Source organism: Bombina bombina, chromosome 7, assembly GCF_027579735.1.
Source record: "Bombina bombina isolate aBomBom1 chromosome 7, aBomBom1.pri, whole genome shotgun sequence".
In the NCBI taxonomy this organism is placed as follows: Eukaryota; Metazoa; Chordata; class Amphibia; order Anura; family Bombinatoridae; genus Bombina; species Bombina bombina.
Genome location: NC_069505.1, coordinates 413,833,638 through 413,850,779, shown reverse-complemented (window position 1 = coordinate 413,850,779; position 17,142 = coordinate 413,833,638). Strand labels below are relative to the sequence as shown.

The 17,142-nt window shown below is 42.4% G+C and overlaps 1 protein-coding gene across 1 annotated transcript in view; it reads left to right on the top strand.

Annotated features, from left to right (window-relative positions):
• IL2RB (interleukin 2 receptor subunit beta) overlaps nucleotides 1-16,811 on the top strand; it is an 80,925-nt gene extending 64,114 nt beyond the window's left edge. The window contains exon 10 of the mRNA XM_053721223.1: nucleotides 14,045-16,811. Within this exon, the coding sequence (XP_053577198.1) occupies nucleotides 14,045-14,752 (708 nt within the window). The 3' untranslated portion in view covers nucleotides 14,753-16,811. The remainder of the gene's footprint in view (nucleotides 1-14,044) is intronic.
• The last annotated feature ends 331 nt before the right edge of the window (nucleotides 16,812-17,142 follow it).

Genomic DNA, 17,142 nt, shown 5'->3' with positions numbered 1-17,142 from the left:
TCCTCAAAAATACAACTTGCCTAATAATTCTGTACTCCCTGTATCTATACCTATATCTAATCATATATAGTATACAGTATATAGGTATAGATATATATTTTACCATAAAACCATCTGCTAGATGTATATTTAAATATATATATAAATGTGTATTTATGAATAAATAGAACATATTCTTATATGTGAAATATTAATATTTCATGCAGGTTAACGTGCTTGGTTAAACACGATTGGGTTTGCACGGGAATAGGGTGTTTTAAACTTTTCGCACTACATTAAAGTCTATTGAAAAATACGTTAATGGAATCACAATATAGTAACTTAGAATCAACTATATTCCATTGGAATAATTGCATTTTAGAGCATTTTTTTATCTTCACTTGATGAGAGCACAGGATTATATTTTCTAAGGAACATAAACCTTGCTATCAGAAGATGTTATAATGCATTACAGCATTTTCTCCTTTTATGTTGTTTAAATAGAACTATGGGTTTAACCCTCATAAAGAAGTTAAACACATAGGCCTAGATTTGGAGTTTGGCGGTAGCCGTGAAAACCAGCGTTAGAGGCTCCTAACGCTGGTTTTAGGCTACCTCCGGTATTTGGAGTCATTCAAAAAAGGGTCTAACGCTCACTTTTCAGCCGCAAATTTTCCATACCGCAGATCCCCTTACATAAATTGCGTATCCTATCTTTTCAATGGGATTTTTCTAACTCCGGTATTTAGAGTCGTGTCTGAAGTGAGCGTTAGAATTCTAACGACAAAACTCCAGCCGCAGAAAAAAGTCAGTAGTTAAGAGCTTTCTGGGCTAACGCCGGTTCATAAAGCTCTTAACTACTGTACTCTAAAGTACACTAACACCCATAAACTACCTATGTACCCCTAAACCGAGGTCCCCCCACATCGCCGCAACTCGATTAAATTTTTTTAACCCCTAATCTGCCGACCGCCACCTACGTTATCCTTATGTACCCCTAATCTGCTGCCCCTAACACCGCCGACCCCTATATTATATTTATTAACCCCTAATCTGCCCCCCACAACGTCGCCGCCAGCTACCTACACTTATTAACCCCTAATCTGCTGTCCGCACGCCCCCGCCAGCTACATTATCCCTATGTACCCCTAATCTGCTGCCCTAACATCGCCGACCCCTATATTATATTTATTAACCCCTAACCTGCCCCCCACAACGTCGCCGCCACCTACCTACAATAATTAACCCCTAATCTGCCGACCGCAAAGAGCCGCCAGCTACATTATAGCTATGTACCCCTAATCTGCTGCCCCTAACACCGCCGACCCCTATATTATATTTATTAACCCCTAGCCTGCCCTCCCTAACATCGCCGACACCTAACTTCAATTATTAACCCCTAATCTGCCGACCGAATCTCGCCGCTATTCTAATAAATGTATTAACCCCTAAAGCTAAGTCTAACCCTAACACTAACACCCCCCTAAATTAAATATAATTTTAATCTAACGAAATTAATTCACTCTTATTAAATAAATTATTCCTATTTAAAGCTAAATACTTACCTGTAAAATAAATCCTAATATAGCTACAACATAAATTATAATTATATTATAGCTATTTTAGGATTAATATTTATTTTACAGGTAACTTTGTATTTATTTTAACCAGGTACAATAGCTATTAAATAGTTAAGAACTATTTAATAGCTAAAATAGTTAAAATAATTACAAATTTACCTGTAAAATAAATCCTAACCTAAGTTACAATTAAACCTAACACTACACTATCAATAAATAAATTAAATACAATACCTACAAATAACTACAATTAAATAAACTAACTAAAGTACAAAAAATAAAAAAGAACTAAGCTACAAAAAATAAAAAAATATTTACAAACATAAGAAAAATATTACAACAATTTTAAACTAATTACACCTACTCTAAGCCCCCTAATAAAATAACAAAGCCCCCCAAAATAAAAAAATGCCCTACCCTATTCTAAATTACTAAAGTTCAAAGCTCTTTTACCTTACCAGCCCTGAACAGGGCCCTTTGCGGGGCATGCCCCAAGAAGTTCAGCTCTTTTGCCTGTAAAAAAAAACATACAATACCCCCCCAACATTACAACCCACCACCCACATACCCCTAATCTAACCCAAACCCCCCTTAAATAAACCTAACACTAAGCCCCTGAAGATCATCCTACCTTGTCTTCACCATACCAGGTTCACCGATCCGTCCTGGCTCCAAAATCTTCATCCAACCCAAGCGGGGGCTGGCGATCCATCTTCCGGCAGCTGAAGAGGTCCAGAAGAGGCTCCAAAGTCTTCATCCTGTTACAGAAGCATTAGTTATTTTGTTGTGAAGAAACTTATTTCCCAGCAGCAATGCCTGAACCAGCCAAGCCAGCGCCTAAGAAGGGCTCCAAGAAAACTGTAACAAGTATCATTTCATAAAGGGTTAACTCTGTTCAGTTTTGAGAAAACTATTTTCTGAGGCAGGTTTCCTAGCATATTGTGTACTGTAATTAAGTTTGTGATAAGCATTCACTGCTAGGTGATAAGAAGGACTCAATTGTTTTCTTGTGTCTACTTGTTATCTGCGGTGGCCTGTCCAAGGGCTTTGTCTAAATGTGTGATGGGGGATTTTATGCTTCCCCCCCTGGGAGTGCCCTGTGTGCATGTAACCTAAATAAAAAGCAGGCTGGGCATCCCAGTCCTCAGTTCTTGGTTGTCCCTCAATCGCAGCGTTGACTCGTTTTTGTGGGCAGAAGGGTATCTTAGCTGTACTACAGCTAAGGGGGATTATTCTACATTTGCGAGACTCATATAGAATACTATGGAAAGCAGTTTCTCCCCTCTTCAGCAATAGGAATCCAGGCTACTAAGCGGTCCATCTCTCAGCGAGACTAAGGGTAACCGTAATATTTGGCGGCAGCGGTGGGATTTTTCCTGGATTTCCTAGGAGAGGTACAGAACGGATGGAGAGCGCTTACGAAAAATTGAAGCGTACAACCCTAAAGGATTTACTTGAAAGCAGAGGGGGGTACGCCAGCAACCGGCCGAGGAGAGAGCTGATCGCAGAATTGACCGAACTGGATCAGAGCTTCACAATGGCGGAAACACCGACCACGATTAGTGACGAAAAAACCAGGATTGTTCGGGAGAGGCTCTCACTGTACGGGCCGAACCCCTCCATGGAATTGGTACAGCAGTTGATGGCGGAAGCGGACAAGGATATACGAGAGACTCAAGCCCACGAACTCAACCTAGCGAACGCACACCACAATGCTAAAGCCCCGCAGGTAATCATCCCTGTCGAAAATGCTGGGAGGCCCAAGATACCCTATGCGGCATTTCGACCGTTCCTAGAGAGTGAGACAGGGATTGATGAATATTTGGCGGACTTCGAAAGGCAATGTGCCCTGCACCAGATTCCCAACAGGGAGTGGCCCACGATATTGTCTGGGAAACTATCCGGGCGAGCCCTGGAAGCCTTTCGTACTCTGGGTGCTGAGGAAGTGACACAGTATGAGCTAGTTAAGGAGACACTGTTGCGACGGTACGCAGTAACTCCGGACGCGTATCGCCGACAGTTTCGGGGCACGAAAAAGAAGCCTAACGATACCCATATGGAATGGGCGCACCGAATGCGGAGAGCGGCAAATCACTGGATGAGCGGAAGTAAAGCGGTGACTGGTGAGGAAATTTTACAATTGTTTCTCTTAGAACATTTTTATAATGGCATGGAACAGCAAGGGAAGGAATGGCTGCGAGACAGGCGACCTTCTACCTTAGAAGAAGCAGCCAAATTGGCCGATGAACATTATGACTCCCGTCTTCACGAACCCAGAGAGGTTTACCGTGCACCCCCTCGTGCTGAATTCCGAGCCCCGGTGCCCGCAGGGCCCGCCTGACACTCAGGACCACCCAATAACAGCTCTGAGCGTCCCAGACCGACTTGCCACCGATGCAAGCAACCAGGGCATTTCATGGCTAGCTGCCCCCTTAATACGCACCAGACACCCAGGAATTACAATTACCCCTCTGGGGCATATCGTCCGGCCCGGACCCTCTGTGTTAACCAAGAGGCCCCTATGGAGGAATATTTGGGGCCGCTTCACGAGGCGGACCCTGTATATGCTGCCTCAGATAACCGCCAGCACCATCGGCAGAAGGTATGGCTCGAGGGGCGATCTACCGAGGGATTGAGAGACACAGGGGCTACTATCACACTGGTACAGAGTCATTTGGTGCCGGAGCACAAGCGATCTGGACAGACTGTGGCCGTTAGAGTGGCGGGGGGGGATGTGTACAAAATTCCAACAGCTAAAGTGCATCTTGATTGGGGAGCGGGAAAGGGGGCTGTGAACGTGGGCATAATGGATAATTTACCTGCCGAAGTACTACTGGGCAATTATTTGGGCCCCATGACTTCTGCCTATGCTCCAGTATGCAACAACGAGGCGGACCCAGTGACTACACGGGCCCAAGCCCGGACGGAGCGAGAACTCTCACCAGTGCGGGAGACACAGGTAAGACCTACCCCGACCTTGCCTGACATGTTAGGCCCCATACCCTGGGACACCCCAGATGCTTTCGAGACAGAGTCTAAGACTGACCCGACCTTACAAAAGTACCGGGAACGAGCAGAGACCGGAGGGGGCGGGGCAGATAATGAAACATTCTTATGGGAAAAAGGGAAACTATACCGCTGGACAGAGAAAAGGGGACAGCGTAGGCGACAGCTGGTAGTGCCCCACAAATACTGTCAAGAAATCCTCAAGATAGGCCACGACATCCCCTTAGCAGGCCACCTAGCTGTAACCCGTACCCTACACCGCATTACTCACACGTTCTTTTGGCCAGGGGTACACGCTGACGTTAGAACTTACTGTAACACCTGCGATGTGTGTCAACGAGTAGGAAGGCGAGGCGATCACCCTAAAGCCCATCTAGTAAATATGCCCATTGTAGAGGAACCCTTCAGCCGGGTTGCTATTGACCTAGTGGGACCACTGGCTACCCCTAGTCCCTCCGGTAAGCGCTACATTCTTACCGTAGTGGACTACGCTACCAGGTACCCAGAGGCTGTCGCCCTATTCAACATACAAGCGGATACGGTAGCGAATGCACTAGTACAGGTGTTCTCCCGGGTAGGATTTCCAAAAGAAATCCTATCTGACCGAGGCACCCAATTTACGGCTGAATTGACCCAACAACTCTGGCAGGTTTGCAAAATTAAGTCCCTCCTGAGCTCCCCATACCACCCCCAGACGAACGGGCTGTGTGAGAGGTTCAATGGGACCCTCAAGCAAATGCTCAAGACGTTCACTCAGGAATACCGAGACTGGGAACGCTTCCTGCCGCACCTCCTTTTTGCTTATCGGGAGGTGCCCCAGGAAACGACAGGGTTCTCTCCCTTCGAGTTGCTCTACGGAAGAAAGGTACGGGGACCCCTAAACCTGATCCGGGAGCACTGGGAGGGAGAGATGGAGACTGACGGTGTCCCCATTGTGCCATACGTGCTGAAACTCAGGGACCGAATGGAGCAATTAGCCAAATCCGTGCGGGCTAATCTCCAGTCGGCCCAGAGAAGACAGAAAGTATGGTACGATCGGGGGGCCCGAAAGAGAATATTTACCATAGGACAAAAGGTGTTAGTACTTAAGCCGTTGAAGACAGACAAATTGCAGGCGTCCTGGCAGGGCCCCTACCAGATCGTAGAGAAAAGGGGAGACACCACTTATGTGATAGCTAGCTGCCACGACAACAATCTTAGAAAGACATTCCATGTAAACATGCTCAAGGAATATTTTGAGCGACCAGAGAATGTGACGGCCGTATGTTGTTCCCCTCAGGAAGGCCCCGACAGTCTACCCATTCCAGACCTATTAGAAAAGAGTCTCCCCACAGGTATAGTGGCTCAGGTTCAGATAGGAGACCGACTTAGCCCCACTGAAAGGGAGCAGCTCAACCAACTCCTACAGTCCAAACACCTCACCTTCTCCCCGAAGCCAGGGTACACTACTTTAACCACCCACCAGGTAGATACTCCGGGACAAGCTCCCTTGCGCCAGGCTCCGTACCGAATCCCCAAAGCAGTTAGGATAGGAATGAAGAAGGAGATCGATGAGATGCTCCAACTCAGGGTAATTGAGCCCTCCGATAGTCCCTGGGCCTCCCCAGTTGTCTTGGTGCCCAAGAAAGATGGGACCACCCGGTTCTGCGTAGACTATCGGAGGCTCAATGAAAAGACCGTGACGGACGCTTACCCTATGCCCAGGGTAGACGATCTACTCGATCGTATAGCCAGGGGAAATTACCTGACCACTATTGACCTCTGCAAAGGTTACTGGCAGATTCCCCTGGCTATCCCCAAGTCGGCATTCGTCACCCCATTCGGCTTATATCAGTTTAGGGTAATGCCGTTTGGGATGAAGAATGCCCCAGCTACATTCCAGCGCTTGGTGGATAGGCTCCTGGATGGCTTCCAGAGTTTTGCTTGCGCCTACCTGGACGACATAGCGATCCACAGTGAGTCATGGGAGGACCACTTAGCTCACATAGGAATGGTTCTGGATCAGATCCGGGCTGCTGGCCAGACTCTGAAGCCAGAAAAATGCCACTTTGGGATGGCCGAGGTACAGTACCTGGGTCACCGGGTGGGGTGTGGAAAGCAGCGACCAGAGCCGGCCAAGATAGAAGCTGTCGCCAATTGGCCCACCCCCATCACTAAGACTCAGGTCCTAGCCTTCCTGGGCACGGCAGGGTACTATAGACGGTTCGTACCAGACTACAGCACACTTGCCAAACCCCTGACTGACTTGACCAAGAAGAACTTACCTCGACAGGTCCTGTGGTCTCCCCACTGTGAAACGGCTTTCCAGGCTCTCAAAAATGCTCTAATTAACGCTCCTGTCTTGGCGGCTCCAGCCCTTAACAAACGTTTTATCGTCCATACAGATGCTTCCATGTTCGGGCTGGGAGCCGTCCTCAGCCAAGTAGGCGAAGATGGAGGGGAGCATCCAGTTGCCTACATCAGCCGGAAGCTCCTGCCCCGCGAAGTCAGCTATGCAGCGGTCGAAAAGGAGTGTTTGGCTTTGGTGTGGGCATTAAAGAAATTGACTCCCTATTTATATGGGCAGGAGTTCACTCTGGTCACCGACCATAACCCGTTGGTGTGGCTGAACCGGGTCTCTGGAGATAATGGCAGGCTATTACGTTGGAGTTTATCATTGCAACCCTTCAATTTCACCATTACTTACAGACCTGGGAAACAGAATGGCAACACCGACGGGTTGTCCAGACAAACCGACCTCAGCCCCGCATAACCAGCGGTCTGGACAGCCTTAGTCTGCCCCGAAAAGGGGTCAGACCGTGTCTGCCAGAGTGTTCCACAGAAAGGGAGCACTGTTACAGAAGCATTAGTTATTTTGTTGTGAAGAAACTTATTTCCCAGCAGCAATGCCTGAACCAGCCAAGCCAGCGCCTAAGAAGGGCTCCAAGAAAACTGTAACAAGTATCATTTCATAAAGGGTTAACTCTGTTCAGTTTTGAGAAAACTATTTTCTGAGGCAGGTTTCCTAGCATATTGTGTACTGTAATTAAGTTTGTGATAAGCATTCACTGCTAGGTGATAAGAAGGACTCAATTGTTTTCTTGTGTCTACTTGTTATCTGCGGTGGCCTGTCCAAGGGCTTTGTCTAAATGTGTGATGGGGGATTTTATGCTTCCCCCCCTGGGAGTGCCCTGTGTGCATGTAACCTAAATAAAAAGCAGGCTGGGCATCCCAGTCCTCAGTTCTTGGTTGTCCCTCAATCGCAGCGTTGACTCGTTTTTGTGGGCAGAAGGGTATCCTAGCTGTACTACAGCTAAGGGGGATTATTCTACATTTGCGAGACTCATATAGAATACTATGGAAAGCAGTTTCTCCCCTCTTCAGCAATAGGAATCCAGGCTACTAAGCGGTCCATCTCTCAGCGAGACTAAGGGTAACCGTAACACATCCTATCCGGGAAGAAGAGTAGATCCGGACCGGCACCCATCATCTTCCAAGCGGCATCTTCTATCTTCATCCGATGAGGACCGGCTCCATCCTGAAGACTTCCACCGCGGACCCATCTTCATCCGGCGACGTCCAACTGAAGAATGACGGTTCCTTTAAGGGACGTCATCCAAGATGGCATCCCTCGAATTACGATTGGCTGATAGGATTCTATCAGCCTATCGGAATTAAGGTAGGAATATTCTGATTGGCTGATGGAATCAGCCAATCAGAATCAAGATCAATCCGATTGGCTGATCCAATCAGCCAATCAGATTGAGCTTGCATTCTATTGGCTGATCGGAACAGCCAATAGAATGCGAGCTCAATCTGATTGGCTGATTGGATCAGCCAATCGGATTGAACTTGATTCTGATCAGCCAATCAGAATATTCCTACCTTAATTCCGATTGGCTGATAGAATCCTATCAGCCAATCGGAATTCGAGGGACGCCATCTTGGATGACGTCCCTTAAAGGAACCGTCATTCTTCAGTTGGACGTCGCCGGATGAAGATGGGTCCTGAGTGGAGGTCTTCAGGATGGAGCCGGTCCTCATCGGATGAAGATAGAAGATGCCGCTTGGAAGATGATGGTTGCCGGTCTGGATCTACTCTTCTTCCTGGATAGGATGAAGACTTTGGACCCTCTTCTGGACTTCTTCAGTGGATGTCTAGCCCCCGCTTGGGTTGGATGAAGATATCGGAGCCAGGACGGATCGGTGTGATACCCGGTGAGGTGAAGACAAGGTAGGATGATCTTCAGGGGCTTGGTGTTAGGTTTATTTAAGGGGGGTTTGGGTTAGATTAGGGGTATGTGGGTGGTGGGTTGTAATGTTGGGGGGGTATTGTATGTTTTTTTTTACAGGCAAAAGAGCTGAACTTCTTGGGGCATGCCCCGCAAAGGGCCCTGTTCAGGGCTGGTAAGGTAAAAGAACTTTGAACTTTAGTAATTTAGAATAGGGTAGGGCATTTTTTATTTTGGGGGTCTTTGTTATTTTATTAGGGGGCTTAGAGTAGGTGATTAATTTAATGATAGTGTAGTGTTAGGTTTAATTGTAACTTAGGTTAGGATTTATTTTACAGGTAATTTTGTTATTATTTTAACTAGGTAACTTAACTATTTAATAGCTATTGTACCTGGTTAAAATAATTACAAAGTTACCTGTAAAATAAATATTAATCCTAAAATAGCTATAATATAATTATAATTTATAGTGTAGCTATATTAGGATTTATTTTACAGGTAAGTATTTAGCTTTAAATAGGAATAATTTATTTAATAAGAGATAATTAATTTCGTTAGATGTAAATTATATTTAACTTAGGGGGGGTGTTAGTGTTAGGGTTAAACTTAGCTTTAGGGGTTAATACATTTATTAGAATAGCGGTGAGCTCCAGTCGGCAGATTAGGGGTTAATAATTGAAGTTAGGTGTCGGCGATGTTAGGGAGGGCAGATTAGGGGTTAATACTATTTATTACAGGGTTAGTGAGGCAGATTAGGGGTTAATAACTTTATTATAGTAGCGCTCAGGTCCGCTCGGCAGATTAGGGGTTAATAAGCGTAGGCAGGTGGAGGCGACGTTGTGGGGGGCAGATTAGGGGTTAATAAATATAATATAGGGGTCGGCGATGTTAGGGCAGCAGATTAGGGGTACATAGGGATAATGTAAGTAGCGGCGGTTTACGGAGCGGCAGATTAGGGGTTAATAATAATATGCAGGTGTCAGCGATAGCGGGGGTGGCAGATTAGGGGTTAATAAGTGTAAGGCTAGGGGTGTTTAGACTCGGGGTACATGTTAGAGTGTTAGGTGCAGACGTAGGAAGTGTTTCCGCATAGCAAACAATGGGGCTGCGTTAGGAGCTGAACGCGGCTTTTTTGCAGGTGTTAGGTTTTTTTTCAGCTCAAACAGCCCCATTGTTTCCTATGGGGGAATCGTGCACAAGCACGTTTTTGAGGCTGGCCGCGTCTGTAAGCAACTCTGGTATCGAGAGTTGAAGCTGCGTTAAATATGCTCTAAGCTCCTTTTTTGGAGCCTCACGCAGCCTTTATGTGGACTCTCAATACCAGAGTTATTTTTATGGTGCGGCCAGAAAAAAGCCGGCGTTAGCTTTTCGGGTTGTTACCGACAAAACTCTAAATCTAGCCGATAGTTTGAGTCAGTCTAGTAGAGTCAATATACTACAGTTCCTTAGCTGAACATTGCTGGTTATTGGTAGCTACACACAAACGTTTCCTCTGATTGGCTGAGCAGCTACATTCAGCAGCATTCCCAGTTTGCAGCTGACTTAAACTTTATGGCAGATAAACACATAGGTTTAAAGGGACAGTAAAGTCAAAAAATAATTTCATGATTTAAATAGAGAATGTAATTTTAAACAACTTTCCAATCTACTTTTATCACCAATTTTGCTTTGTTCTCTTGGTATTTATAGTTGAAAGCTAAACCTAGGAGGTTCATAATGCATCTGAATGCATTTTGACCACTATGGGCATTAGTTCATGTGTTTCATATAGATAACACTGAGCTCATGCACGTGAAGTTACCCTGGAGTGAGCACTGATTGGCTAAAATGCAAGTCTTTGAAAAGAACTGAAACAAGGGGGCAGTCTACAGAGGCTTAGATACAGGGTAATCACAGAGGTAAAAAGTGTATTAATATAACTGAGATAAGGAGCAGTCTGCAGAGGCTTAGATACAAGGTAATCACAGAGGTAAAAAGTATATTTATATAACTGAGATAAGGGGCAGTCTGCAGAGGCTTAGATACAAGGTAATCACAGAGGTAAAAAGTATATTAATATAACTGAGATAAGGGGCAGTCTGCAGAGGCTTAGATACAAGGTAATTACAGAGGTAAAAAGTATATTAATATAACTGAGATAAGGAGCAGTCTGCAGAGGCTTAGATACAGGGTAATCACAGAGGTAAAAAGTATATTAATATAACTGAGATAAGAAGCTGTCTGCAGAGGCTTAGATACAAGGGGGCATATTTATCAAGCTCCGAATGGAGCTTCATGCCCCGTGTTTCTGGCGAGCCTGCAGACATCGCCAGAAACAGCAGTTATGAAGCAGCAGGCACAAAGACCGCTGCTCCATAACCTATCCGCCTGCTCTGAGCAGGCGGACAGACATCGCCAGAAATCAACCCGATCGAGTACGATCGGGTTGATTGACACCCCCTGCTGGTGGCCTATTGGTCGCGAGTCTGCAGGGGGTGGCGTTGCACCAGCAGCTCTTGTGAGCTGCTGGCGCAATGCTGAATACGGCGAGCGTATTGCTCGCCGTATTCAGCGAGGTCTGTCGGACCTGATCCACACTGTCGGATCAGGTCCGACAGACCTTGATAAATATAGGCCAAGGTAATCACAGAGGTAAAAAGTGTATTTATATAATAGTGTTGGTTATGCAAAACCGGGGAATGGGTAATAAAGGGATTATCTGTATTTTTAAACAACAAAAATTCTGGTGTTGACTGTCCCTTTAAGATAGGGATAAGAAAATATTATAATGCATTAGGTCATTTTCTTTGTGTAGTTTTATGTTTCTTTAAGGAAACACAAAACTCTTTGCAAACTAACACTAAGGGGCCGATTTATCATTGCATCAATCTCAACACATTCGATGGAGTCAATACGCTGGCCAGACATTCATTGCCAGACATTGCTGCCGCGAATCTACATTCGACGGCCTTATTTATTAAAAGGTCTGTCAAAAACACACACGTCAAGTACGGCGCGATGACCATCGGACAGTTGATAAATAAGAGTCATTGATGTCCCGGATATTCTGTTTTTGCCTACTTTATACCATTTCATTACTGTCCATGAACAAGCACATTTCTCTAAAGCTAATCTTAAATTTCATCTGTTAATGTCCAAGAAACAGCTAGATGTATACCTGAACAAACTAGAATATCTCATAGAAAGTTATTTTCAATGTATTTGTTATACAAAATCTGATATATGATATTTTCACATAAATTAATGTGTATTTCTATAAATCATGATATGACTATCTCATGTTTTTCTTCTTTTTGTACATAGGGAAAATAATGCTCCTGCTAATGTATAACATTGTTGCAAAACTGCTGTTATATAGTGCTGCAGACACGTGCACACGTCTGAGCTTACATCCTTGCTCTTCAACAAAGGATAACAAGAAAACTAAGAAAATTTGATAACCGAAGTAAATTGGAAAGATATTTAAAATTGTTTGTTCTATCTGAATCATGAAAGAAAAAATAGGTTTTATGTCCCTTTAAAGCTCAATTCATCACTATTACAGAGGCTGTATACAGCAAACATGTTACATATTTACCTATGTATAAGGACATATCCATACTGTATGTATATGTGCTGACTATGTGATATCATGTAAAGCTAAAGGAATCTGCAGTAAAACTCACTTTAGGACCACAACACCTACAAATAGAGTGATTTTGTTAAAGACCCATTTAACTTTTGGCCTGAACTGAAAACAGAATGGCGACTATGTTTTTACTAGCTTTTAACACTCTTTATATGGTAAATCATGACCCGCTGCTTTGTACCTTCCTAAGAGACCCTTAAAGGGACAGTCTAGTCACAATTAAACGTTCATGATTCAGATAGGGCAGGCAATTTTAAACAACTTTCCAATTTACTTTTATCATCAAATTTGCTTTGCTCTCTTGGTATTCTTTGTGAAAAGCTAAACCTAGATAAGCTCATATGCATAATTCTAAGACGTTTAACTGCCTCTTATCTCAGTTTATTTTGACAGTTTTTCACAGTTAGACACTGCTAGTTCATATGAGTCATATAGATAGCATTATGCTCACTCTGAGTTATTTATGAGTCAGCACTGATTGGTTAAAATGCATGTCTGTCAAAAGCACTGAGATAAAAGCACAGTCTGCAGAGGCTTAGGAATAAGTAAATCACAGAGGTAAAGTGTGTATTAATATAACAGTGTTGGTTATGCAAAACTGGGGGAATGGGTAATAAAGGGATGATCTATCTTTTAAAAAATAAAAATGATGGTGTAGACTGTCCCTTTAAGCGAGAATGCTTCTTTGTGAACTTGTTTTTATAGGGGATGCGCCTCTGCCTCCATGCACGCTAAGGCTGCACTTATAATTAGAGCACAAATTGATACTATAAATTCATAGTAAAACAGATTTACAGCCGCTATCTCTCTAGTGCATCCATTACTTTCAATGAATATTGCGACCGCGCTAAATATTGCTGATATTACAAGATAAACGTTATGGGTTGAGCTCAAATAAAAAAACAAATATTGCTAAAAGAATTAGTGCAACTTGAGACCTGACGTAAAGTGTAAGTGTTAAAAAAAAATTCACAGAATACATTAAAATAAATGACCCTCTGATATATACATTTTAATTAAAAAAATACTTCAGATCTATTCCAGTTAAAAAAAAATCTTCAGTTTACATTACAAAAAACCCAGAAAAAACTGTGCTTCTCTCTCATATGTTCACAGCCATCATCAATGTCACATGTCCTATTAGCAAGTTATTCACATACTTAGCAGCCTCTGTGATTTGTTGGTTTGTTTTCAATAAAAGTAAAAATTAAACTTTCGTGAATCAGATAGTGCAGAAATTTTAAACAACTTTTCAAACTTACTTTGTACTACTTTTGCTACGGCAACTAACTGCTGATTGGTAACTGCACATAAATGCCTCTTGTCATTGGCTCACCCAATGCGCTCAGCTAGCTCCCAGTAGTGCATTTCTGCTCCTTCAACAAAGGAGCCTTTAATGTCCCTTTAATGCATGTTGGAGCGTATTCATGTATATATTATAAAATCTTTGTATATAAATGCTAACCTACACGGTGACAGGCCATCTTAATAATCTTGGGTTTCATGTCCCTTTAATACTAAAATTAAAATGATACTTTTACATGAAAATGTGGATATTTTATTTTCCTTTAATAAATTAATATATATTGTGGTGTAAATAGAGTTCTTAATACAATAATCATTTCCTTTTGTCTTTACAGAATTGGTCACCCTCTCCATTTTCAATTTCCTCCTTCTCTATTGATGTTGCCTCCCAAGACTTGTCCAAAGTGGATATTTGCTGGGATAAAGAGGAACAACCAACAAAATATCCCCCTTCTTCTTTTCAAGAGAATCCCACTGAAGGCAGCGGGCGTTCCTTCTGTAGTTTTCATAATCAAGGATACTTCTTTTTCCAGTTTCCAGCTCCAAGAGATACTGATGATTCTCCTCCCATGTACTTTGCCTATGAGGATCTGGACCAGAGAGGTTTCTCAGGCATCCAGCAGGTTATGTCTCTTCCTTCTTCCCCTGTTGGAGATGAACTTCCTCTTTGTCAGGCAGACTATCTCATTCTCCCTCCTTCAGCTGGCATCAAAAATAAATCTTTTGTAGGAGATCTTCGACCTCACGTCATGCAGGCTCCTTCATCTGTCCAGGAAGATTTGAGGGAACAAAAACAAGATGAAAGTCTACCTGAGGCTCCCCTTCTTCCAACAGTTGAGGATATATATGCATATGAAAATCAGAAAGAAGAGAATTGTGAAGATCAGATTGAAGAAGAACCTGATGATCCCATGCTTTCAAAGATACAGCAGCAAAGAAGAGACACTTCTCCTGACCGTGATGATACAGGAGCATATGTCTCCATAAAAGACCTGCAAAACATGCATTATTGCCTGGTTATGACTGGGGAGCACAGAAAGTGAAGATATCAACTAATACGACATTTTGTAACTCAACATACAAGCTGCTTTTTTTGGGACATTAGTCTGAAGATGAAGAAAGTCATCCTTTCAATTCAACGCTTTTGATTAAATTTTCTTCAAGAGCAAGTTTGTTCTTCATAAAATGGACCATAAGTCTGAATACTACTAATTGCAGCTTTAAAGAAAGATTAATTTAACCCTTTGCATAAGGAAGTAGAGTCTAAAACAACTTTACCAACTGATCCATACCATATTTATGGTGGTCAGTTGGAGCAGATTTGTCCATTCTTTGAATATTCAAGGATGTTTTATTTCTTAAGACTTGACTCCAAATTACTAAGGAAGGGAGGTACTAGATACCAGAAGAAGAGATTACTACAGACTACACAGGAACACAACCCCTAAAATTTTACACTGTACGTTTGGTAGACTTGACTTTTAAGTACAGCCGATCAAAAACGTACTAAATAGAAATACGTTTGAGGACAATAGTGAACGCCTACATTATTGGTGACATCACTGGGCACATGTAGATTGAAAAAGTAATGTAGCCCTTAATTGCACTATGTCTAGGGGTTCTGATAGTGTATATCCAGCCCTGATTAAAGGACACCAGTGAAAAAAAAAGGTTTATATACTGTATATTGCTGTTAAATAAGCCTGCAGAGCATTACTCATGAAGCTGATAGAACTAGTAGGGTGGTAGAGGGTAAGGTCATTAGGGTCAATCTTCTTTACATGTATAAAATACTCATCACAAACACCTACAGACATATCTAAAAGGGTAAGAAGATACTAGGTTCAAGCTACTAATATTTTACTTATATTACTGATCAACATACAGTCTATAGAGGTGGAAATATTCTTATGTTTCTTTAATTATGTGAATGCACATCTAATAAAGGGACAATAAAGTCAAAATTAAACTTACATGATTCTGATTGAACATTTTAATTTACAACAACTCTCCAATTTACTTCTATTTTCAAATGTGCCTTGTTCCCTTGGTATCCTTTGTTGAAAAGCATTCCTAGGCAGGCTCAGGAGCAGCAATGTACTACTGGGAGCCAGCTTAACACATCTGGTGAGCCAATGATAAGAAGCATTTATTTGCAGCCACCAATCAGCTGCTCCTGAGCCTACTTAAGTATGCTTTTAAACAAAGGACACCAAGAGCAAATTAGAGAATATAAGTACATTGGAAAGTTGTTTAAAATTGTATATTCTGTCTCAATCATGAAAGATTACTTCTAACATTATTGTTCCTTTAAGATTAGTCTATTAGTAGATAGGAGAATAAGCACACTTTCATGATTCATAAAGAGCAGTGAGAGCCCACAATTTTAAAAACTATCCTGTATACATCTATAATCAAACTGATCTATTTTTCTTGGTCTCCTTTGTATAAGGTTAGCTGCTTTTCATGAAAGCATACTGAAGTAGGCTTATGTGTGTACTTGCGTTCTGATCACTAAATGTATAAGATTGTTACAAACATTTTTGTAAACACTCTTGCCATATTGTGCATGCTCTTTAGCATACCTCAGTATGCTCTCATAGAAAGATGCTAAGCTTTAATAACATAGACAAAGAGATATCCTGTAAGGAGCTCATCCTCTTCTTCGAATGGACATATCTAGCTCTCCAGATATGACTTCCCAGAGAGATGAGACCTTCCTCCCATAGGAAGTAATGAGGTTCTCTGGGATAAAGAATCTCACAGGGGAGATTGATGTTAGCAGGGGAGCATCTGGAACTGATAAAAAGTCTCAGAATAAATACAAAGTGCAATACAATTTGTAAAAGACACAGGATTATGCAAAGTATCATCCCAATTTGTAAAAGTTACACAGAAATATGCAAAGTATCATCCCAATTTGTAAACGTTACACAGGAATATATGCAAAGTATCATCCCAATTTGTAAATGTTACACAGAAACTTTAAAAGTATAATCAGAATTTGTAAAATCACAATCCTAAATACACTGCTGTATACAGAATCTAATTGCATTAAACACAAAATAAAAAGTGCAAATTTTAAATGTAATAAAACTTAAAGGACACAATCTGAAATATGTAATATAATAATACAAAGTACAAAGTGTAAATGTAAAAAAACTCTAATGTGATACAGTGCTATATTGTACTGGGCTTGTCTCTTTTTTACATACAGAAATGCAGGGAACGCCCCTTAGAGCAAATTTTGCCATTGTTTATATCATTTTAGATAATCTCATCTGGGTGAAGAGCTCTAGGGCAGGGGTCGCCAACCTTTAGGACCTCAGGGACCACTAAACTCGCAATTTTGAATCCCGTGGACCACTAACATGATTTTTTTTTAAAAGGTACAAATCTCTATAATGTGTTTGTGTGGGTGTGTGTGTATATA